At 45.2% G+C, this 24,115-nt stretch overlaps 1 protein-coding gene across 4 annotated transcripts in view; it reads left to right on the top strand.

The window, feature by feature from the left end:
- LOC147102522 (membrane-associated phosphatidylinositol transfer protein 3-like) overlaps positions 1-24,115 on the top strand; it is a 495,678-nt gene that overhangs the window by 49,760 nt on the left and 421,803 nt on the right. For all 4 annotated transcript variants that reach the window (XM_085965038.1, XM_085965039.1, XM_085965037.1 and 1 more), the window contains one exon: positions 8,496-8,603. In XM_085965038.1, coding sequence (XP_085821164.1) covers positions 8,496-8,603 — 108 coding nt within the window. The remainder of the gene's footprint in view (positions 1-8,495; positions 8,604-24,115) is intronic.

The following is a 24,115-nucleotide window of genomic DNA, read 5'->3' as shown; positions in this document are numbered from 1 at the left end:
GGCAAGGGCTGAGCCCTCATGATGACCAAGTTGTGGAGCATGCAGCAGACCACCACGAAATGGGACACCCGCTCAGCCGAGTACTGGAGGGCTCCTCCCGAGCGGTCAAGGCAGTGGAACCATTCCTTGAGCACCCCGATGCTGCTCAATGATGTTCCTGGTCATAGCATGGCTGTCATTATATGAGTGCTGGGCAGGAGTATTGGGGTTGCAGAGGGGAGTCATGAGCCAGGTGGAGAGTGGATAGCCCTTGTCTCCGACCAGCCAGCCATGAGCTTGACATGGTGACTGGAAGAGTGCTGGCACACTGGTTGGGCACAGGATGAAGGCATCGTGGCTGCTGCCAGGATAGCGGGCATTGACATTGAGGATTAGCTGTCTGTGGTTGCACACCAACTGCACATTAAGTGAGTGGTAGCCTTTGCAGTTACGGAAGATGTCAGGATTGTTATGCGGTGCCCACAAAGCCACTTGAGTGCAGACAATGACGCCCTGCACCATGGGGATTCCTGCTATCCTGGCAAAGCCACATGCATACTCATCCTGGTTATCTCTGGCGATGGGGAAGGAAATGTAGTCCCTTCTCCTACTGTAGAGAGCCTCTGTGACCTCCCTGATGCAGCGATGGATGGTAAACTGTGAGATGTTTGCTATGCCTCCTGTTGAAAACTGGTAGGATCCACTGGTGAAGAAATTGAGGGTGACGGTGACCTTGACTGCCACTGAGAGAGCCGTGGTCGCCCTGATCTGAGGCTGGAGGTCTGGTTGCAGGAGGTGGCAGAGTTCTGTGACCACGTCCTTGGTGGAAGCGGAGCTTTCTAATACACTTCCTCGCTTAATTGGGGGTAGGAGAAGTGCTGTCGGAATACCCTTGGAGGGTACGGCCTCCTGTTGAGAACCCTGATGGCCCTCCTCCTCCCTCTGGCCACATGTTCCAGTCTTTCTCGCTGCCTCTGCTCCCTCCACCATAGATCCTGGAGAGCGAGGTCGACTGCCAATACAGCCCCCATTAATGTAAGCCAAGTGTAGCACCTTGATATTTTTTAACAATAAATGTAACTACTTTTTAGTTACCACAACACTCCTGATACAAAAGAACCTTTAAATTCCTGAATTAAACTGTTGCACAATGTCAAACTGACAAGAAAGCACAGAAACTCCACTAACCTGACAGCTGTGACTCATTTCTCACGATCCCTTTAAATAACATCCCTGGAGCTGGCTTCCTCCTGCTTGACGCCTCCTCCCCCTGTCACTGTCTGGTCGAGGCGCTAAGGTAGGTGACAAAAATGAATTTTGCAGTTCGGGCACCCAGTGAGCGTTGCATGCTCACTGATGTCACGATCTGCCTGCCGTTGCGGTAATGCGTACTGGGGGCGCAACGGGACGTCTGGATTTGCTATGCCTCACCCAGGTGCTACTGCATCAGCTGCTGACGCTAATCAACTGAATTTTTCCCCTGAACTGTTTCTGTCTCTGCAGGCAAGAGATTCTATCAGCTTTATCATTTTATTAATTATTTTTCTAATTTGCTTCAAATTGGTTCGTTTTTCTAATGATGCTTTTTAATGGAGTTTTCAATAGGGGTTGCCATGGCAATTGCCAAAGGCATTTTTCCCCTATTCTGTTGTAATTAAATATTTTCCTCGTCTTTTTGTGATATATCCTTAGGGTTCTATAGCTAAATTTGGCATCTTATATTAAGATGCTTAAGACATTAGAACATTCTAGTACATCCCAAGCCAATCGATGACTCCTTACAAAAACATTCAACAATTTATGAGGATAATTAGTAGTGTTGATCTATGGCTATCCAAAGATACCGCAGCAAGTGGAATATTCCTACTTGGTTATCATTCATTGTTTCATTTCTGTCGCTGACCAATATTTTCAGAAGAAAATGGAATATAACATTTTCCCAGTGCTGTCAAGGTGGAATCTCTGGAAATTTTTATTGTAAACCTTCAGGTTTGAGCCTTTCAAATTGAAGTCTGATTTTCATCCAGTTTGTTCAGTAACTCCTTCTTAGTTTATGCTCTGTGCGAGTTTTAGGAACAGCTTCTTCCCAAGGGCTGTCATCCTACTGAACTCCACAAATAAACTCTAAAGCCTGCACATATGCCAATGCACTTTATTATGGTTATGTTTATGTTAATATACTACAAGCCAAATGAATGTAGAATGTTTAAATGTCTTAATCTAAATGTACACACTCGGGAGCCGCAAGCCTACATTTCGTTGTACTGCACATGTGCACTAACAATGACAATAAAAGTTGATTTGATTTGATTTGATTTGAGATCCCAAAATCTTTTTCAATTGGTAGGTGGTATGTCTCGTCACCACTCCAGCCTCAGTAGTTCATTAACCCTCAGCCCTGGCTGAGGATTCTGGAAACTTGTTGAGGAGTAGGCAAGTTGATTATTTACTATAATTCAAAGGTAAGGGAGGGAGCGAAGAGTACAACACAAAAGGGGAAAATCTTAAACTAACAGTTCAGAACCTGAGGATCAGAGTGAAAGAATAAATTGGAGGGAATGTGATTTAAATGCAGGCAGAGGGAAGATGTAAGACATACCTCACTTTGATTATAGAGAAGTATCGGTTTAATTGCAGCTGTTCACAGCTATAACAGTTTAATTGTCTTGATTCTCGTGCTTACAGTGTTTCAAAGCATATCAATAGGTCTTAACACTGGGATTGGAGGATTTTCCTCGGCACTTCTCCCACTCCGCAACCAGAGGGTCGGCAGAAACCCCAGGTCTGATTTTACTCCTGCCCACCTGTTGGGACTGGTGCAGACAGTGGTGGGGTTAAAATCACTTTGGGTACTTACCTCACCCTCCCATCGCCATATTAGCATCAGAGTTTTTACATTCGGGACAAGCACCTGCCGTAGGCCTCATTAACATGTAAACGTCATGCTCTAATGACATCATCCGTACCCCACTGCCATTTGAACTCAAAATGGCGGAAGCACCGCCTAGTCCCAAACCCGCTTGTACAACCTGGTGGGTTTGGTGTGTGAGAGCTACTGAAGTGCTATAAAAAGAGGCTCTCAACTGCAGCTCAGTGGCTCATTGAATCATAGAATGGTTACAGCATGGAAGAAGGCCATTCGGCCCGTCGAGCCCGTGCCGACTCTCTGCAAGAGCACTTCAGCTAGTCCCACCCCCCGCCCTCTCCCTGTAGCCCTGCAAATTCTTTTCTTTCAGGTACTTATCCAACTCCCTTTTGAAAGCCACGATTGAGTCTGCTTCCACCACCCTTTCAGGCAGTGCATTCCAGATCTTAACCACTCGCTGCGTAAAAAAGTTTTTTCTTATGTTGTCTTTGGTTCTTTTGCCAATCACCTTAAATCTGTGTCCTCTGGTTCTCGACCCCTCTGCCAATGGGAACAGTTTCTCTCTATCTACTCTGTCTAGACCCCTCATGATTTTGAACGCCTCTATCAAATCTCCTCTCAATCGTCTCTGCTCTATTTGCTGTCTGGTTTGCCAGGAGAGTTTCCATCTTCCCGATTCCTTCTTTCACACTTTTTTGCATTGGTTTAATTTATTTTTCCACTTCCTGCTACTGAACAGAGTTCTACTGTAAATTTAAACAGCCTATGCTGGTAGGATGGGCATTCCCCGGGGAATTCCTCTTGTCTTTAGGGAGATGGAGAATGAGGAAGAGCTGCAGATGAATGATCAGAGCCCTCCACCTCAGGTGTGTAGCACAGGCCCACTGTTGCCTATGTATGGAGAGGGCCCGTGGACTCTGCCAGGCTGCTTGGCATTTTAGAGGAGATGCATCTTTGCCACTTATATGTCATCAGAGAGGACTTTCTAAAGATCAGGATTGTGCCCTTGATGTATCATCATGTTGTACAAGCAGTAAAGCCACCATCACCAAACAAAATTGTTAATCCTTGTTGCTGTGCCTTACAGTATAGACCGCCATGAATTGTGAAATTTATGCTGGTTAATTTTTTAAGTGTTAGAAGAATACCACCAGCAGCATTGTTCATACCTCAAATGGTCCCAAACACCTCATTAGCATAATTAGCTCATGGAATTGTACACGGATCACTGAAAGTAACATGCAGGTACAGCAAGCAATTAGGAAAGCAAGTGGAATGTTTGCCATTATTACAAGAGGATTTGAGTATAAGAGTAAAGACGTCTTATTGCAATTATATAGGGCTCTGGTGAGACCACACCTGGAGTACTGTGTACAGTTTTGGTCTCCTTACCTAAGGAAGGATATACTTGCCATAGAGGGAGTGCAACGAAGGTTCACCAGACTGGTTCCTGGGATGGGGGATTGTCCTATGAGGAGAGATTGAGTAGACTAGGCCTATATTCTCTAGAGTTTAGAAGAATGAGAGGTGATCTCATTGAAACATACAAAATACTTACAGGGCTTGACAGGGTAGATGCAGGGAGGATGTTTCCCCTGGCTGGGGAGTCTAGAACCAGGGGTCACAGTCTCAGAGTAATGGGTCGGCCATTTAGGACTGAGATGAGGAGAAATTTCTTCACTCAAAGGGTGTTGAATCTTTGGAATTCTCTACCCCAGAGGGCTGTGGATGCTCAGTCGTCGAGTATATTCAAGACAGAGATCAATAGATTTTTGGATATTAAGGGAATCAAGGGATATGGGGATAGTGCAGGAAAGTGGAGATGAGGTAGAAGATTAGCCATGATCTTATTGAATGGCAGAGCAGGCTCGAGGGGCCGAATGGCCTATTCCTGCTCCTATTTCTTATGTTCTTATGAATTATAGAATGTTATAGCACCGAAGGAGACCGTTCGGCTCATGCAGAGTTATCCACCGAGTCCCATTCTCCACCCCTTGCCTATATACCCTTTTCATTTTCCTTTTTTACATGTTTATCCATTTTGCTTTCCCTTAGCACCTAACCAGCCCAGCTGAATCCTGGAACTCAGCATGTGGGAGAACCACGGGCACAAACCATGTCTCACTACTCCAGGGTATATTTCCTTCCTTTTGGTAATTTAGCAAAATGAAAAATTGGTGCGAGGATGAAGCTGCTTCCTTTGCATTCTACTCATGACAACTATTTCTTTTGCTAGCATTAGTGAATGGAGGTAAAAATACCAATCTGTGGCACAGTACATTGGTATAACAATGTTCAATTTTGAAGATTAAAGCGTGTTTACTGAACTGCTTTCTGGAGTGATAGCTTTTTCCTTTTGAATTATTTTCTCTTTTTTCTTCAAAAAAAAGGTGCACTAATCCCTTATAGCTGCAAAATCAAGAATTTGTTTCCTTGTCACTGCAAAACTGCTGCCAGGTTTTGTCTTTCATGAACTGTGTGCTTCATCGTAGCAGCTTGTCACTAGATACCAGATTAATGACTTCAAAATAACAGCCAACTTTGTATCAGAGGATTCGAAGCAGCTGCTGATGGGATGAGCAAAGCATCCGGCAAAATAATACTGGTGCCAGCGAGAGCCAAGAGAAAGAGGACTGTTGTCATAATGTTGTACGCACGTAGTATCACAGATGGCATTGTATCTGCATAACATTGGAATGTTCAGGCTTTCTAGCCTCCTTTTGCATTACCATAGAAGTTACAGCACAGAAACAGGCCATTTGGTCCAACTGGTCGATGCCAGTGTTTATTCTCTACCTGGGCCTCCTCCCACCCTAATCCATCTAACCCTATCAGCATATCCTACTGTTCCTTTATCCCTCATTTACATATCTAGCTTCCCTTTAAATGCATCTGTGCTGTTCGCCTCAACTACTCCATGTTTTTTTTATTCGTTTATGAGATGTGGGCGTCGCTGGCAATGCCAGCATTTATTGCCCATCCCTAGTTGCCCTTGAGAAGGTGGTGGTGAGCCACCATCTTGAACCGCTGCAGTCCGTGTGGTGAAGATACTCCCACAGTGCTGTTAGGTAGGGAGTTCCAGGATTTTGACCCAGCGACGATGAAGGATTGGCGATATACTTGTAAGTCAGGATGGTGTGTGACTTGGAGGGGAACTTGGAGGTGATGGTGTTCCCATGCGCCTGCTGCCCTTGTCCTTCTAGGTAGAAGAGGTCATGGGTAGCAAGTTTCATATTCTAACCACTCACTGGGCAAAGTTCTTTGTTTAGCAAATGCTACAGAAGCATACCTGGTGATTATAATACTCTTCACAGCCACAGCCACCTCCTTCAACAGGAGGTGTGCTGTTGCATTTGATGGCTTCTTCCCTGCTATTCCAACAATTGCTTTGCTGATTTCCAACAGGCGCACTTCAACATCAGCCTCTGAAAAATTGGATGCTCACCTTTTTCTTTCTCTGAGCTGCCACTGCTTTCTCCATTATCACAGCCAACTCACCCATTTAAGAAAGACTTGCATTTATATAACGCCTTTCACGACCACCAGACGTCCCAAAGTGCTTTACAGCCAATGAAGTACAGTCACTGTTGTAATGTAGGAAACACAGCCGCCAATTTGCGCACAGCAAGCTCCCACAAACAGCAATGTGATAATGACCAGATCATCTGTTTTAATGATGTTGGTTGAGGCATAATTATTGGCCAGGACACCGGGGATAACTCCCCTGCTCTTCTTCAAGATAGTGCACTGGGATCTTTTATCTGCCTGAGAGAGCAGACGGAACCTCGGTTTAACATCGTATTCAAAAGACGGCACCTCCGACAGTGCAGCACTCCCTCACTACTGCGCTGGAGTGTCAACCTAGATTTTTGTGCTCAAGTCTCTGGAGTGGGACGTGAACCCACAACCTTCTGACTCAGAGGCAAGAGCGCTGCCAACTGAGCCACAGCTGACACTGATACAGGCCTTTAAATATAGAACTTGTGCCCTTGTATCACCCCCTCCCTAATCTTCTGCGCCCCCTGGTGTATGTGTCCTCCTGCTGGTGGGATGCATGCTCTTGCCCCACCAGCATAATGGAAATGAGCTGTTCCCTGGATTTCTAATGAGGTCAGCATCCTGGGGTATCTGCATGTATAAGGCCTACCATGTTGCACTTCCACTGCCACATGCGGGACCCAGGAATTTTGGGGCCTCTGTTTCTGTCTTTAGAAAAGTTGCGAAGACCTTAGAGAGGGTGCAGAAGAGATTTACTAGAATGGTACCAAGGACTTCAGTTATGTGGAGAGACTGGAGAAGCTGGGGTTGTTCTCTCTAGAGCAGAGAAGGTTAAGTGAAGATTTGATAGAGATATTCAAAATCATGAATGGTTTTGATAATTAAATAAGGAGAAACTGCTTCCAGTGGCAGAAGAGTCGGTAACCAGAGGACAGATTTAAGGTGATTGGCAAAAGAACCAGAGGCGACATGAGGAAACATTTTTTTACACAGCGAGTTGTTGTGATCTGGAATGCACTGCCTGAAAGGGCGATGGAAGCAGATTCAACAGTAACTTTCAAAAGGGAATTGGATAAATACTTGAAGGGAAACAAGTTACAGGGCTACGGGGAAAGAGCAAGGGTGTGGGATTAATTGAATAGCTCTACCAAACAGCCAGTACTGGCACGATGGGCCAAATGGCCTCCTTCTGTGCTGTATCATTCTATGATTCTACATGTATTCAGCAGGGCCTCACTTATGTGACAAGCAAGATGTGACACCTCTAGCATTGAAAGTCCTATCAGAGCAGCACTTACAGGTGTCACAAGTTATTGCAGAAATACTGGACACTTTTATAATGAGTTGTCTCATAACAGTTTGTTTATATATAGGATATAATGGAGGGCAAGACATATGTACTGAATTTAATACAGTATACATAAGCAAAAATTAGTATGTAAATATTTGCTGTGGCATTTAGAGCAATGTGGACTGTCCTAGTGACTAATATGAAAGCTTCAAAGTAGAGATCTCAAAGTAGGTTGTTCCCGCAGCTGAGTCTGCTCTGAAAATCTCTTGAAAGGACCACATTAGCTCTTTAAATAAGTTTGAATAATTATCATATTGCAATTTAACTAGAGTTTGTTTTCAAATCATTTATTTTTTGCTGTAACATTGTTGGTGTTACAGATAAGAAGCTTATGGCTCGACTATAATTAGGATCAATGAAGTCAGTGATAAGATAGTGCTGTGCAACTATCTGCTGATACTAGTTGTCAGTAGAGATATCAAAACTACAAGCAGTCAATGTTTTATAAACCGTGTTTTTAGTGTGTCTGCTCAAGAGCCAATTTACAGTAAACTGAAGATTGTATTACATTATGTCATATTGTATGTTTATATTATATTTAAACATTAATTATATGAAGAACTTTAATTACAATAATTTCATTAAACATGTTTAATGGCACATTGTGCTGCAGATTGTTCTCCATGACGATCGATTGATCTGTGATGTGCAATTGCAAAAGCTTTGAACTTTCTTCTGCATTCTGAATCTGTGAATATTTTAAACAGTGAACTATATGAACAATAATTCCAGGATAGAACTGAATGACATTTGCAGAGTATGAATAACAATTTTCATTGCAACTGTCATCCATTTTTGCAGAGGAGGTGGTGGAAGGTAAAAATGCTCTTCTGCTCGGAATGAGCACATGGAACTCGAATGATTTGGTGGAACAGATTGAGACAATAGGAAAGTTGGATGACAACCAAGGTAAGAATTTTTCCTGTGAGAATCTGGGTACAATATCGTTGCATTCCTGTCACAGTTCTTCAATGTAATGTCCCAATATTGAACCACAACTAATCTCAATAGTTAGACTAAGTAAATGATTCAGCATTCATGAATCTGAGTTTCATTAATTTATGTATGTTTTACTTATCATATTCGTTGACCACCCATGGATTTGCTGAATGACCAAATTTAAAAATGGACATTGCAATTGAGTAATCCTAGACAGTGGCCAACTCCAAGGGGACTTGGTGTAAATTACGTCCCTGGCTTGTTCAGGGGCCAAGGGCTTGACCAGTTCTAGGTCTTGAACTTAGTTAAAATTTCCATTTGAAATTGAAGTATAATGGTGGCTTTCAATGTTGTGGACTTACTCCCTTCTAATCATGTGATAACACCCCGTGGTTAGCACAAACCACCCCGTGGTTAGCACAAACCACCCTGTGGTTAGCACAAACCAATCAGAAAACGATTTGGTGAGCTACAATCATAGATTTTTCTAAGTTAAGGTGCACATATATCATTGTTGACCTGGGTGCTTAATAATAAATTATAATATGAAAGAGATTGATTTAATGACAAAGCATTATAATCAAAAGGTGCAAACAATGTAGTGGTTGGCAATAGAAAATGTATCAAACCAGAAGAGATAAGGGGGTGTTAAAGTAGACATCTTATAACTTGGAGCATTCACGGTTATAAAAAGATTTCTATGTTCTCTAGACCTACCAACACTCAAAATGATCTACACAAGATACTTTCTAACCAAAACACATCCAGAAGATGGTAATTCAAAGCCAACCTAGTCTTACCAATGTATCTATTTTGGCACCCAAGTCATGGACCACAATCAAAATTCTACATGAATAGAACTTCCATTTCACTATGTTACAATGTTGGAAAGAGAGAGTGAGAAGCAAAAGCTGGTGTTATACTCAAAGAAGTATTTTTTTTATGAATAAGCTTGTGAAACATGTTCTGGCTGAAGTACAGGGAACCTACTTTACCTTTGGCACTCGGTAAGAGAGCTGATTGAATTTTTTCCTTGCCTCAATCTATTTTCCTAACTTGACCTGTAGGACATTTTTATAACTCCCATCACAGAACTGTAAGAACTATTTCTCTGTTCCTTAAACACTCCAAGAAACCATGCCATCCAATAAGCCCAGCTGTGTAACCTGTACCTGCATACAACTAAAAGAAACCATGATACTGATACAATCTGCTTCAGATTATTTATAAAATAACATAACAGACTACATAATGGAGAAATAAGACAAAAATGACACAGCTTAATTACACAAGTCAATCACAGAGCTGCAAACATATCTCTGGGGCAGCTATTATTTGACTAACATTAGCAGAGATCTTGTGCTACTGCCCCACAGGTTGTCTGAGATCTGGAGGCTGGAATTTTCCGTTTCCGTGCGTGTGGGTTTGGAGGTGGGTTGGCTGTAAAAATTGCGGAAATAAGCAGCGCATCGGGAATCCGCCATCATCCCGCCTCCTCACGCCTTCAACTCGGCCGCGTTTCCCAGCGCACCACGGACCCGATCGGCAGAGGCAGGTGACCTAATTCAACTCATTAATTGCTTGTTATCGGACCCTGAAGAGGGTTTTTAACTGCAGCTTCTGAATTTAACGTATGAACACGGGAAGCACGCAGTGCGGGAATCTCGCCTGTGAAGGGGAGGCGGAAGCTCAGTGGCCATTGTGCGAGGGCATTAATTGACAGCTGGGAATACCACATAAATACACACACCTTACACCTCATTCGTTGCCTAAGGGAAAGGCTGTTGCTGACTCCATTTTGCGCTCATATTTTGGTTTCTGGAGTTTGCAGGTCATTTCTGCAACCTCGGAAGCCACTCTCAGCACATTGCTAGTCAGTATTAGAACATTGAGGAATTGGCCATCTGATCACTACTTGACCTGCCATCTACGACATCAGCATGGGTGCCACTTATACTGTCTCACCTTGGTCTTCTGAATCGGACCAAGAATAACACCACCACCAACAATACCAGCCACGCCAGCAGCAGCAGCAACCACAACAGCAGCCTTCTCCTCAATGACCTGATGCTCCACAGGAGAGAGGGGATCAGCACAGGGCTGCACCATGCCAGAGGCAATGCCCCCAGCACAGGGTATGTAGGCAGAGGATGAGCTTTCTCAAAATGACCGAGCAGCAGTGCTTCAGGTGGCTCAGGCTATCGCGCCAGCTCGTCACAGACATTTGTATCTTGCTGGAACAAGACCTGCTGCCCAGAGGTCCTGGTGGACAGTCCTTACCAGTAGCCGCCAAAGTCACCACAGCCCACAACTTCTTTGCCTCAGGCTCCTCCCAAGGATCTGCAGCAGACATTTGCAGGATCTCACAGTCGGCCGCCCACAGATGCATCACCCAGGTAACCGATGCCCTGTTTGACAAGTCAGCCAATTATGTAAACTTTGCCTCTGATGAGTCCAGTTACTGAGCGGGCGCTCGGCTTTGTGGCTCTGGCTGGCATCCCACAGGTGCAAGGTGTCATCGACTGCACACATGTGGCCATGAAGGCACCCCATCATCACCCAGGAGTGTTTATGAATCGCAAAGGCTTCCACTCCCTCAATGTGCAGCTGGTCTGCAACCATAAAAAGATGATTATGCATGTGTGTGCCAGATTGCCTGGCAGTTGTCATGACTCTTTCATGATGTGCCAGTCTACTTTCCCTCAGCTCTTTGCACCGCCAAACACACCGACGGGCTAGCTGAGACAGGATTAATAAAAAATGTCCTAGTAAAGGATCCCCTTGGAATGAGTGACCATAATATGGTTGAATTCCAAATTCAGTTTGAGGGTGAGAGAGTTGGATCTCAAACCAGCGTACTAAGCTTAAATAAAGGAGACTATGAAGGTATGAGAGTAGAATTGACTAAAGTGGACTGGGAAAACAGATTAAAGTGTAAGACGGTACAAGAGCAGTGGTCTACATTTAAGGAGATATTTCACATCTTTCAAGATAAATATATTCCACTGAGGAAAAAGGGGAGTAAAAGAAAAGACAGCCATCCGTGGCTTAGTAAAGTAATAAAGGATAGTATTCGACTGAAAACAAGGGCATATAAATTAGCCAAATCTAGTGGGAGGATAGAAGATTGGGAAGCATTTAAAAGCCAGCAAACAATAACTGAAAGATTAATTAAGAAAGGGAAGATAGATTATGAAAGTAAACTAGCAAAAAATATAAAAACAGATAGCAAGAGTTTCTATAGCTATATAAAAAGAAAAAGGGTGGCTAAAGTGAACGTTGGTCCCTTAGAGGATAGGACTGGGAAACTAGTGGTGGGGAACATGGAGATGGCAAAGACGCTGAACAAATATTTTGTGCCAGTCTTTACAGTAGAGGACACTAAAAATATCCCAACACTGGACAAACAGGGGGCAATGGGGGGGGGGAGGAGCTAAACACAATTAAAATCACTAAGGAGATGGTACTCAGTAAAATAATGGGACTTAAGGCGGGTAAATCCCCCGGACCTACATCCTAGGGTCTTGAGAGAAGTGGCGGTAGGGATTGTGGATGCATTGGTGATCATTTTCCAGAACTCCCTGGACTCAGGAAAGGTCCCAGCAGATTGGAAAACTGCTAATGTAACACCCTTATTTAAGAAGGGAAGTAGACAAAAAGCTGGAAACTATAGACCAGTTAGCCTAACATCTGTGGTTGGCAAAATGTTGGAGTCCATTATTAAGGATACAGTAACAGAGCATTTGGATAAATATAATTTAATCGGACAGAGTCAGCATGGTTTTATGAAGGGGAAGTCATGTTTGACAAATTTGCTCGAATTCTTTGAGGATGTAACATACAGGGTGGATAAAGGGGAACCAGTGGATGTAGTGTATTTGGACTTCCAAAAGGCATTTGACCAGGTTCCACACAAAAGATTACTGATCAAGATAAAAAATCACGGGATTGGGGGTAATATACTGGCATGGGTGGAAGATTGGCTATCTAACAGAAAACAAAGAGTTGGGATAAATGGTTCGTTCTCGGGCTGGCAATCAGTAACTAGTGGTGTTCCGCAGGGGTCAGTGCTGGGACCCCAACTCTTTACAATCTATATTAACGATTTGGAGGAAGGGACCGAGTGCAACATATCCAAGTTTGCCGACGATACAAAGATGGGAGGGAAAGCAGTGAGTGAGGAGGACATAAAAAACCTGCAAAAGGACATAGACGGGCTAAGTAAGTGGGCAGAGATTTGGCAGATGCAATATAATGTTGGAAAGTGTGAGGTTATGCACTTTGGCAGAAAAAATCAAAGAGCAAGTTATTATCTAAATGGAGAGAAACTGCAAAGTGCTACAGTACAAAGGGATCTGGGGGTCCTGGTGCATGAAACACAAAAAGTTAGTATGCAGGTGCAGCAGGTGATCAGGAAGGCCAATGGAATCTTGGCTTTTATTGCAAGGGGGATGGAGTATAAAAACAGGGAAGTCTTGCTGCAGTTATACAGGGTATTGGTGAGGCCACACCTGGATACTGCGTGCAGTTTTGGTTTCCATATTTAAGAAAAGATATACTTGCTCTCGAGGCGGTTCAGAGAAGGTTCACTTGGTTGATTCCAGAGATGAGGGGGTTGACGTATGAGGAAAGGTTGAGTAGGTTGGGACTCTACTCATTGGAGTTCAGAAGAATGAGAGGCGATCTTATCGAAACATATAAGATTGTGAGGGGGCTTGATCGGGTGGATGCGGTGAGGATGTTTCCACTGATGGGTGAGATTAGAACTAGGGGGCATAATCTTAGAATAAGGGGCTGCCCTTTCAAAACTGAGATGAGGAGAAACTTCTTCACTCAGAGGGTAGTAAATCTATGGAATTTGCTACCCCAGAGAGCTGTGGAAGCTGCGACATTAAATAAATTTAAAATGGAGTTAAACATTTTCCTAGCAGATAAGGGAATTAGGGGTTACGGGGAGAGGGCAGGGAAGTGGACGTGAGTCTAGGTTCAGATCAGCCATGATCCTATTGAATGGCGGAGCAGGCCTGAGGGGCTGTATGGCCTACTCCTGCTCCTATTTCTTATGTTCTTATGAGGGCTATCCACTGAAGACACACCTGAGGAGGCCAAGTACTGAAGCCCAGGAGCATTATACTGAGAGCCACATCTCCACCAGATGTGTCATAGAACAAGCAATAGGCATGCTGAAGATGCACTTCGGATGCCTTGACAGATCTGGAGAAGCCCTTCAGTATGCACCAGCCAGGGTCTCCAGAATCATCATCGTATGCTGTGCACTGCACAACATAGCGCAGCAGCGAGGATTGGAGCTGCAGGAGGAGCATGGTGCAGAGCACACAGCCTCTTCAGAGGAGGAGGAGGAGGAGGACGAGCAGGTGGAAGCCGAGCAGGAGGAGGAGGAGGAGCCTGAGATGCAGATGGCACCAGCAGCGGCACATATTGCTGCCCAGGAGGCCCGGGATGGCATCATCATGGCCAGATTTACTTAACTTGCTCCAATGCAGCCACATGCCTGCCACATGCTCTACTAAGTCCTCCCACCCCCCGACCACAACAACACCATAAAGCATCCCTACAATGACCAATCTATTTCTCTCACCCAAAGCCACAATACTCAAGATTAAATAATGTGTCACCAATCACTCCGTGACAAAGCCACTTCCAAGGTTTGAGGCAAAAATGGACAAGACCTGAAAGTGGTGCAAAGAAAATTATTTATGTGTCCAATCAAAACAACTGAAACTTAGCACTAGCATTTTTTGATACCCCTGTGCATCTATTTTTGTGTCAATTTTCTTTTCCATGTGCTTCTATGAGGTGCAACCCCTGTGGCTTCAGGCAGGCTGCTCACTTCCCTGCTGCGACTGCTTTGACACTTTTGGCAGACGCCCTTTGGGTTTTGGAGCCTGTGATGGCCTCACTAAAGCCTGCTCCTCCTGTGACTGTGTAGGGGAAGACTTGGCCATCGTGATCAGAGGAAGCATCTGAGGCTTTGACTGAGGGGGATGCAATGGGGGAGAAGTGTGAGCACTTTGAGAAGAGCCCCCACTTCCATGTCACCTCTCACCATCATCCCTCTCATGGGCCACCCGCACTTCCCTGCTAGCAAGGAGCTGGAGAGCACCTTGCTGCACAGCAGTGGGGCAATGAAAGCCCAGATCAATGTTTACATTCCTCCTTGAGAGGAGGTCTATGAGCACCTGCCATCTGTTGTCCACAGCTAGCATGTGCTTGTGTGACTAGCACATTTCCTGCTCCATGCTGGTGGCCATCCTTTCCATGGAGCAGCACATCGTCTCCATCGCCAGCGAGATGGTGCTGCTCATGTTGGAGATGGACTCCTCCATTCTCTGAACATTTGCAGACATTGCAGCTGCAAAAGCTGCCAGAGCCTCATGCAATCGTTGCTGCCCTCCAAGATCACCCTCTTTCTCGATGGCCCCCGAGGCTCAGCGTTTGCATGCAGCTGAGCAGAGCTGGGAGTGTCCTGTGCCCTCCGGCGAGGAGTCTCCACTGTTGTCCCTGTCAACTCCACCTGCTCTTGCTCACTTGTGAATTTTGAGACACCAGGTGACAACACTACTCTATTTCACACAGGACCCACCGAGGTGTGCGTATGTGCGCTGGGTCTGCTGACGCTGCACCCTCAGAGGCTGGAGGTTCTTCTGAGGAGTTGTCTTCCTCCTTCGATTGGACAGTGGAGGGGCAGTTGATGGACCTGTGGGAGAGTAAAGAGATGAGTTAGAAGTGTTATAATAAAAATGGGTATCATTACCATTATGCACGTGATGACATTTCACTGGCTGCTGACATCAGTTCACCATATGGGTGACAGGTGTATACCATGTGGCTTTGTGAGATGTGATTCCATCACCAGCTTGCTGGGCTGTCCTACCACCAGTGTCTCTCCAGCTCCCGAAATTTCCAGAGCCTCCTCCTCTGCTGCTGTAAGATGTGCGATTACTGGAGGGTCAGCTCCAGTTCTCTCCCTCTCCCTATTGTTGTGGGCTCTCGTCTCCTGAAAGGAGGGATAGAAGAGAAGTTTGAGTGAGAGTGATGGAACGAGTGTAAGGAATGGATGGCTTACATCTGTAGAGGGTGACTATGAGGGAGTGGGGTGCCAATGCCAAATGGCCTCCTTCTGTGGTGTTACTTGGTATGATTACATTAGGATGAGGGTGAGTGTGAGGGGTGGTTAGTCAGATAGGGATGTGAGAATATAGATAGAGAGAGGGATGGATGGAGCTGGAAGGTATGTTCATGTGAGGAATGATGTGCAGGAGTAGGCTTGGGAAGGCAGAGTGATGGAGATGTGTTGACAGGCACTTCAGGATGAGGGTGAATGTGGCATTGCACTCACCTTTCCTGACCTCATGAGATCATTGACGCGTTTCCTGCACTGGATCCAGGATCTCCTGACCACATCCCTGCTGCTGACCTCCTCAGCTATATCCAGCCAGGCTCTTCTTGTTTCTTATGGAGGTCTCCTTTGCCTATCAGCAGGGATGAGGACCTCCCTGCGTGCTCTGACAGCCTCCACCAGAGTATGCAGTGATGAATCAGAGAAGCATGGTGCAGCCCTCTGCCTTTGGCTATCCATTCTTCCAAAGTTATAACACTACTGTGGCCTTCCCTTGTCACCTTCCACCCTCCTCTGGCAACTTTCAAGTGAGTTCACTGCAAGGCTACTTTAAATATGGGCGCTGGAAATGAGTCATCGATGACGTCATCAGACCCGCACCGCTTAATAAGGCCAGGAAACGCGCATGACTCTTTCAATTGGGGTCATTAAGTGAAAGTCCGTCTGAGCAGCGCGTTGCTGAGAACGTTGTGTTCCCGACCCACTACACCACCCACATGCACCCAACCCAACGCAAAGGTAATAATTCTGGCTGGAGTGGTGTTTCTGATGTTTACCATGGTCCACTGCAGCCTTAACATGACAACAGTTCACCCGTTACTGTAACAAAGTACATTTACTGAAGCAATACATCACATGACTGTTGAATTAAAATATTACATACCTTACTATTACAGGCCTCACAAATAATATTTATGATACCAGTTACCACTTTATAAAACTTAGAGCAGATGCAAGTAGCTTTGCTCTTCCCTCCCCAAACCTCTTTTTCCCCAGTTATTTACATTAAACTTTTTCCGTTGTTCTCGCAGTAGATTTGCATTATTTGCAACATCACAAGTGGAAGTACAATGGGCAAGTTGGACTTGGGCCTGTGATGATCGCTTCATCTCTGTCAGGTTGGACTCATTCCTGGAACTTGCCAGCTAACCTGCTCACTTGTCCTTTGCAGCCAGTTAAATGAGCTCATTTCAATTTCCCATTGTTTGGAAAGCCACCATGTCATTTGCCATGGCTTCCTGAAGCAAATGGAATTTGAATCAGCTGATTCCATTTGGCTGGAAAAGATAAACAAGTGACTGGGCTAAAAGTTCCTGCAATGAGCCTGTCGAGACCAAGGTGAAGGCAATTGGGTCAGGCTTGTTTTGGAGGTTTCAGTTAACTGTGGACTGGATTTTCTTACATGATACCACCTGAAATCGGGTGGTAGAACAGGGTCATAGGGTGGGGAGGCTGACTGCTGCAAACCAGCCCCTGCCAGCACTGCCATGCATCTTCTTTCCCCTCTCCATTCCAGCAGGGAGGTCAGCCAGCCTCCTCTTGGTTGCTCCTTAATATGTAGACATAGTAGGGAGTTCCTGACCTCCCTTTTCTTCTACCACTGACTCCAGGATCACCAAGAGAGGGGTGGTGGCAGACCCTGGGACATCAGCGAAATGCCTGCTCAAAGCCCTTTTGGAGGGAGAGGCTGCAGTTGTGGGCACCTCTACCTCTCCTCAGGCCATAAGCACAAACCTGTTCTAGGCCTTGGCTGACGATCTTTGGGGCACTTCTACATTGGCTCCTCTTCTAGTGCTACAGCAGGTGTCCTGTATTCCCCGACCATCAGTGGCGGCCTCTTCTGTGCAGCAGGGATCTTGCTGGGAACCAATGTTCTCTGACCAAGGAGGAAAATGGGTTGGGGTCCTGGTGAGCTTAGGGTGGTGGGCAGCAGTCCCACCCGACCCTTTTCCAGCAGCAAATCTGTCCCAGAGGAAATTTCAACCCAATGAATCCGCACAAGCATTGAGTATCAGGTGGGTAGAGGTTTGGGAATCAGGCGGGTAGAGGTTTGGGAATCAGGCAGGGCGTTGGAGTGAACCAGACATTGCTTGGTCAATATTTAACCCAAGTCAGGGCGTACGATCAGTGGAGCTGCAGGGTCTTTCTAAAACCATGGATGCACACCAGAGCACACTGGCCCCAGTGGACCGTGGCAGCGCTTAAATGGACTTAAACATTTGAAGCCCAGCAATATTAATTCTTCCCGTGCCTCATCTGACAATGTAACTTATGCAATCCTAAACACGAGAATAAGATCTCTCATCTGATGGATATATATCACATGAGATGATTTAGTTAAGTGTCTTGCCTTCCTACAATCTTCAAATTCTTAAAATCCAAGCTTGGTATCCTTTAGCTGCTACTTATGATTTATTTCAGGTTTTTTCGCCTCTCTTTTGGTGGTGCCCTACACTATGGGACTTGGCTCTTAAACGAGGCTTTTCGATAAATAAAGAAGACCGATGCAATCAAGTTTCTGGATGGGAGCTTGTATTCTCGGTGTTCTCACTTAGCCCTGTTTACAATCTATATATACCCTCGCTGCATAAACTGTGATCTGGCTTTTAAAATATGGACGGCCTTCTCTTGTTCAGTTCTACTCCAAAGCTTGTAATTTGTTGTCTTTTTAAATGAAACAGCAGAACATTGTAAGCTTTGAATAAAAATGTAGTGAGTGTTGCCTTGCTGATTAATGCAGTTTTCTGTGGGGTCGTTACTGTCTTTTTTATTTTGCTGCATTAGCACTTGGGCAAGCTGTGCCACAAGGAGGCTGCCAAGCGATAGCCCGCAGTGTGATTAATGTGTCTGGTGTCTACCTGTGCTTGCATTAGAAATGGCTTTTTTCCAGAAACATTCCTTGAATCCTTCATAATAATAGAGATGGGATGCTTCTGTAAAATTTAAAACAGGTCTTGTATTGAGCTCTCTTGACTTTACTGAGTTATCTTGTTTAATTTAAAGAGACAGTTGAGACAGTTATTAACTTTGCCGCCAGGGCAGTAATCTGTCCAAATAGATCAGCTGTCCATTGTAGAATCTGCCTGATTTTCATTCCATTGAAATAATGGCCCGTAATTTCCGATAGGAGATTTCCTGCGTGTGGAGGCCTCCTATTGGGAAAAAATCTACGCCCTTACCTGAGGGCTCCCGAGGTCCGGACACTTCCGCTCCTGGGCCTCTCCACAGTCGAAATGCGCAGGGCCCACGTATCCCAGGGGCGCAGGCGGTTCACAAACGTCCCTGGGATCACGTGGGCCAGGCGAGCCAATGGGAGAAGGGAATCTCCCTTCATACTTTTGACAGATAGACCTGTCAAAAGTATGAATGGGGATCACTGAAAAAAGACAAAACATTAAATACATTTTTTAAAAATCACTTTTTAAAAATGAGTTAAAATGACATTAAATTAAATATTTTAAACAAAAATTTTATTTTTTGAAAAAAATAATTAAAGTTTTTTACAGGGCTAAAAATAAACTTACCTTTTTAAAAAGTATTTAAAAAATATAAATGAGTGGAAAAAAAATATTTTTTTAACTTTTTTAATCTCTTATGCTGGTAAAAGCAGTCCTTACGCTGCTTTTACCAGGTGTAAGAGTTTTAAGTGATTTCAGTAGGCGGGAATTCTGCAGAAAGCGCAACTCTCCGCTCGCAGAGGCCCTTCTCCCGGGCAGGCGTGCGATCTGTCAAGAGGATACGAGTACACACCCGTAGGGATCGGAAAATATGGACACATACAGTATGCTGTTGGCTATGTGCTAATTGGCTGCCACGTTTCCTACATTACAACAAATGTACTTCATTGGCTGTAAAGTACTTTGAGACGTCCTGAGGTTGTGAAAGGCGCTATATAAATGTAAGTCCTTTCCTTTCCTTACTCGAGAACTATTGTGCCCATTCCTGCAGGAATCACTGTGTGAGGAGCTGGAAGGAACCCTGACCCTGCCCCATATATTCCAGGGGCTTGACGATCAATTGAGATTCCCCAATAGTGCCCCATGTAAGCTAACTGAGCACAGACCAGTGATTGAACCTCGGACCTTCTCAATAAGATATTTTTGATTTGTTTATTGTTCACCATTTGACGATCTGTCAGATATTTTGTTTTTGACATAGCTGGTTTGTAACACTGATTCACAGTTTTATCAAAAAGCTGCCAGTTTGCCTTAAGCTATAAAAACTGCAACATGCTAGACATCTAATTAAGATACAAATCTAACAAAATATTATCTGAGACCTTATGTGAAAAATCGTAACTGCAATTATTTTATTGTGGATTGATTTTCACCCTATCAATTTTCTATTGTGCATTATAAACCTTTGAGTATTCTCCTGTGTTGTATTGTTAATCTGTTAAAATAAATTTTCAAAGCAGTAGTCGTCCTTTAGTGAGAATGTGGGACCATTTATGTCGTCCTATACTATGTGCCAGTGGGATTATATTGCATCATGTACATGGCACTCAAAGTTTGGTGAGCTGAGCTCTCTTGAAGTTGCTCATTTAGATAAATTGAATGGGCCGTATTTTCCGATCGGAGGCTTCCCGTGTGCGGAGGAAAAAATCTATGAACTTACCTGAGGGCTCCCGAGGTCCGGACACTTCCACTCCTGGGCCTCTCTAAACTCGAAATGCGCAGGGCCCATGTATCCCAGAGGCGCATGCGGTTCGCAAGCATCCCTGGGATCACATGGGCCATGGGGAGCCAATAGGAGAAGGGAATCTCTCTTCATACACTTGACAGATAGACCTGTCAAATATATGAATGGAGATCACCCCAAAAACACTGTAAAACATTAAATAATTTTTTTTTAAATCACATTTTTAAAATGAATTGAAATTACAATAAATTAAATATTTTAAACAAAAATTTAATTTTTTGACAAAAATAATTAAAGTTTTTTATGGGGCTAAAAATAAACTTACCTTTTTAAAAGTATTTTAAATGATAAATGAGTGAAAACATTAAAAAAAAAAAACTTTTTTTCAATCTTATGCTGGTAAAAGCAGGCCTTACTGCTTTTACTAGGCGTAAGATTTCTAAGGGTTTTCTGTAGGCAGAGGTTCTCCAGAAAGCGGAACTATCCCCCCGCAGAGGACCTTCTCCAGGGCAGGCCGAGGAACTGTCAAGAGCATTCTTGACAGATCGGAAATGCCGGTTTTCAGCGCATACGCTGGGCATGCCTGAAACCGGCATTTCCGACGTCCCTACGGGTGTGTATACAGCGCGTACCCACCCATAGGGATCGGAATATACGGCCCAATATGTTTCCTGTGCATGTTAGATCAGGTGGAAAGAGCATGCTTGGTGAGGGCTGGGGAAATTTAAAGGATTTCTTCTCTTTGGGTCAAGGTGGCTCCAGGACAACACATTCGGCAATGAAAAATCGGAACCAAGTCAAACCTCTGTGGCAAATTTAATAATCTAATGCTTGCGTCAGCCAGGTCTCCAGCACTTCAGGCACTGTCGATTGATCATGAAGCCTAGGTAATTAATGGGACCTGGAGGGATAGAGCTGAAACTCTTCCCACTTAGCCCCAGATAACACTGCAAGAACATACCCTCACAGGTAGGGCACTCCCAGCTGGACCAGCGGAAAGAAAGTAACCAGTGTTCTTTACAGGTAGGTTGCATAGTTTTAACTGGTTAAAATCCAGCAGTATCCTAATGGGAATTTGGGTGCAGAAGTGTGGCTATTACCAACCTTCATCTAAGCTATATGCACTTGGATAAATGGAGAGAGTGGGGTAGAAATTGGGCCTGATTGCAGCCAATTTACAGGCGTTAAACGGGCACAATGAGGGCCAATTTCTGGGACCAGTATTGGGTTGGGCCATTTTTCAGGTGATATACCTATCAATTCATCCAATGAAAAGCGACGAGTTAAGATAGTAACTATAGGTTTTTATTGGCTAAATAACAGAGCCCACCCTCGTGGGTGATCGGGTCCAACAAGGAGGAATACCAGCCAGTCGACCACCTTTATACCTGGGCAAGCAGGCGGAGTCATGGGCGGAGTCAGCTGTGGTCAGCCCAGGTATAACAGCGTGACAAGAGGTGACCTTGTGTAGTGATACAACAGTGTAAACAGTGATAACCATAGTGTAACGATATAAACAGTGATAACCATAGTGTAACGATATAAACAGTGATAACCATAGTGTAACGATAGTGAACGATAAAAGTGGTTTACCACATCAGGAATTCCTGTTTTTGGCTTCATCTACCAAATTGGATACTGACGAGCGGAGCAGGAGCCGGACCTGCTCCACACGAGATTCCGAGCAGCCACCAAAAGGTAAGTCTTAAAAGAAAATTTACAAAATGTTCCTGAAGAGTCAGGAGGAGATGAGTGCTCCTGGACTCCACAGTATTTCTGATCCCAGTGTGTATATTCCGTATTGGTCAAACAGAAATTTTTCTTGTGTGTATTTCTCAGTAGCTTGGTTTGGAGACTCTTAAGCATGGTGATGGGTGTCCATGTGAGAGACATCAGCTGACCAGAAAAAAGAGGGATTTTGGTTTGGAAAATAGGCATTGGATTGAGGTTTGTCTATTCCTGATTGTTCACATAGCGTTTACCCTTTCCAAAGACACATGGGGGGGGGAGAAATTCCCCTCCTTTGAGCCCTAATGGGGCGCAAAGGCCTTTTTGCCTGTGCGCGGCACAGACCGCACCTCCCGCCAAATTCCGCAGGAGGTTTGCGGCGGCGCTACTGGGTTGTGCCCTGATCTCGTGCCTGGAGATCGTGAAGTCATCACCGGGCGCATTGCCCCGGTAGTGCCCCGGCACAAAAATTCCCCTTCGCCCCCCTGCAGCAGCACCGGGCGACGGCAGCGACTGCTGCAGGGGGCATGAGCAGGGCGGCCAGTTGATAGCAGGGTGGAATTTAAAGGTGAGGTGGCCGGCCGCCGCCCTGAAAAAAAATTGGAATTTTTAACAATTTTCTTTGTGCCTCCGGGCGCGGGGTCCATGCCACGATCAGTCAGCCCGACTCTCTGCTTGAGTGCCGGGCTGATCGCATGGCACCCCCGCTTCCCGGTGGTCCAGGTAAGTTAAAAAAATCTGCCGAGCTCGCAGCGTGGGCCCTTCCCTTTAATTCCGGGAAGAACCCCTGCAACACGGCAGCGCCATGCTTGGCCACTCGTGGCGCTGCTGAGCACAGCACCCCAGGTCATGAACTTCCCCATCTCTTGCGCTTCAAGAAGGAAGTGAAGTGCTTGATTTAGTGCTCCTCTTCCCTCTTGGAGCAAAGAATGGGAATTTCAGAGAGGCTGGAAGAAGTTAACGCCTGGCACTAAATTTTCCAGCTTTTCCGATTTAGCGCCCCAAACGGGGCTCGAGGGGAATTTCTCCCCCATGTTCTTTTACCACAGGTAATGTTCACCATCTGACATCCCATTATCTATGATAAATATATGGCAATTCTTTCATGATGTCACGGCAAATTCTTGATGGCATTAAAGTAGCTTGATTAAATTCAATGGCCAGGATATTAACAGGGAAGAGTTACGTAGACGAGGGGGCGGAGCTTCAGACTGGAAACCTGGAGGTCTGGCTTTCCCTGCATGCTGTGGAGTTTTAACTCCACAGTGTGCGACTTTGGCCCTGACAGGTTCTCCCCCATTCCAGGAAGTCAGCCTGATTGACAGGCTTGGCTTCCAGTTGGGCAGGGAGCGCTCCGGAGCAAGTCACAGGACCAGGTAGGTATGATCGCCTACCCTGGGGGGGGGAGTTCCCATCCTCAGGGGTGGGGGGGTCTGATACCCGATCCTGCGGGGGGTGGGCCAATCCTGGGGCGAGGAGGGGGTCTGATCCCAGACCTCGGGGGTCATTGCATGGGGGTGGGGGAAGTCTGATGGTGGGGGAAACACTCCTGCTCCTTCTGCCCCACAAGGAGTGCTGTGAAGGCATGTATCTTCTCCCCAAAGCTGTCCTCGCCTTACTTCAGCTGCCGGGTTTCCCGAAGCCTGGGAAACCCAGCCGCCCACAGTAAAACCTGCAAAGCAGGTTAAATCAGAGGCTTCATTAGCATATTTAAAATGCCAATCCGCTTCCTGGGATCGGGTTGACTGCCCGCTCCTTATCTTGCCTCTGTAAAACCTGGAAGTCGGCAGAGCGGATCCAGCTTCCGACACACTCAGAATTTTGCCCCATTTAACCCCCCACACACTCCCCCATGTTAAAACTCCCCTCAATGTTTCAGTACATTTAACAAGTAATGAGTAGATTTGAAACTTGTTTTGGTTCCATACTTTCACCATGGAATAATCAGAATTGACAATGGGGAAGTGTAGAA

Source organism: Somniosus microcephalus, chromosome 22 (genome assembly GCF_052327205.1).
Source record: "Somniosus microcephalus isolate GS21.2 chromosome 22, FLI_Smic_1.0, whole genome shotgun sequence".
In the NCBI taxonomy this organism is placed as follows: domain Eukaryota; kingdom Metazoa; phylum Chordata; class Chondrichthyes; order Squaliformes; family Somniosidae; genus Somniosus; species Somniosus microcephalus.
The sequence above is the reverse complement of the archived record's forward strand: the minus strand, read 5'-3'. Positions and strand labels throughout refer to the sequence as shown.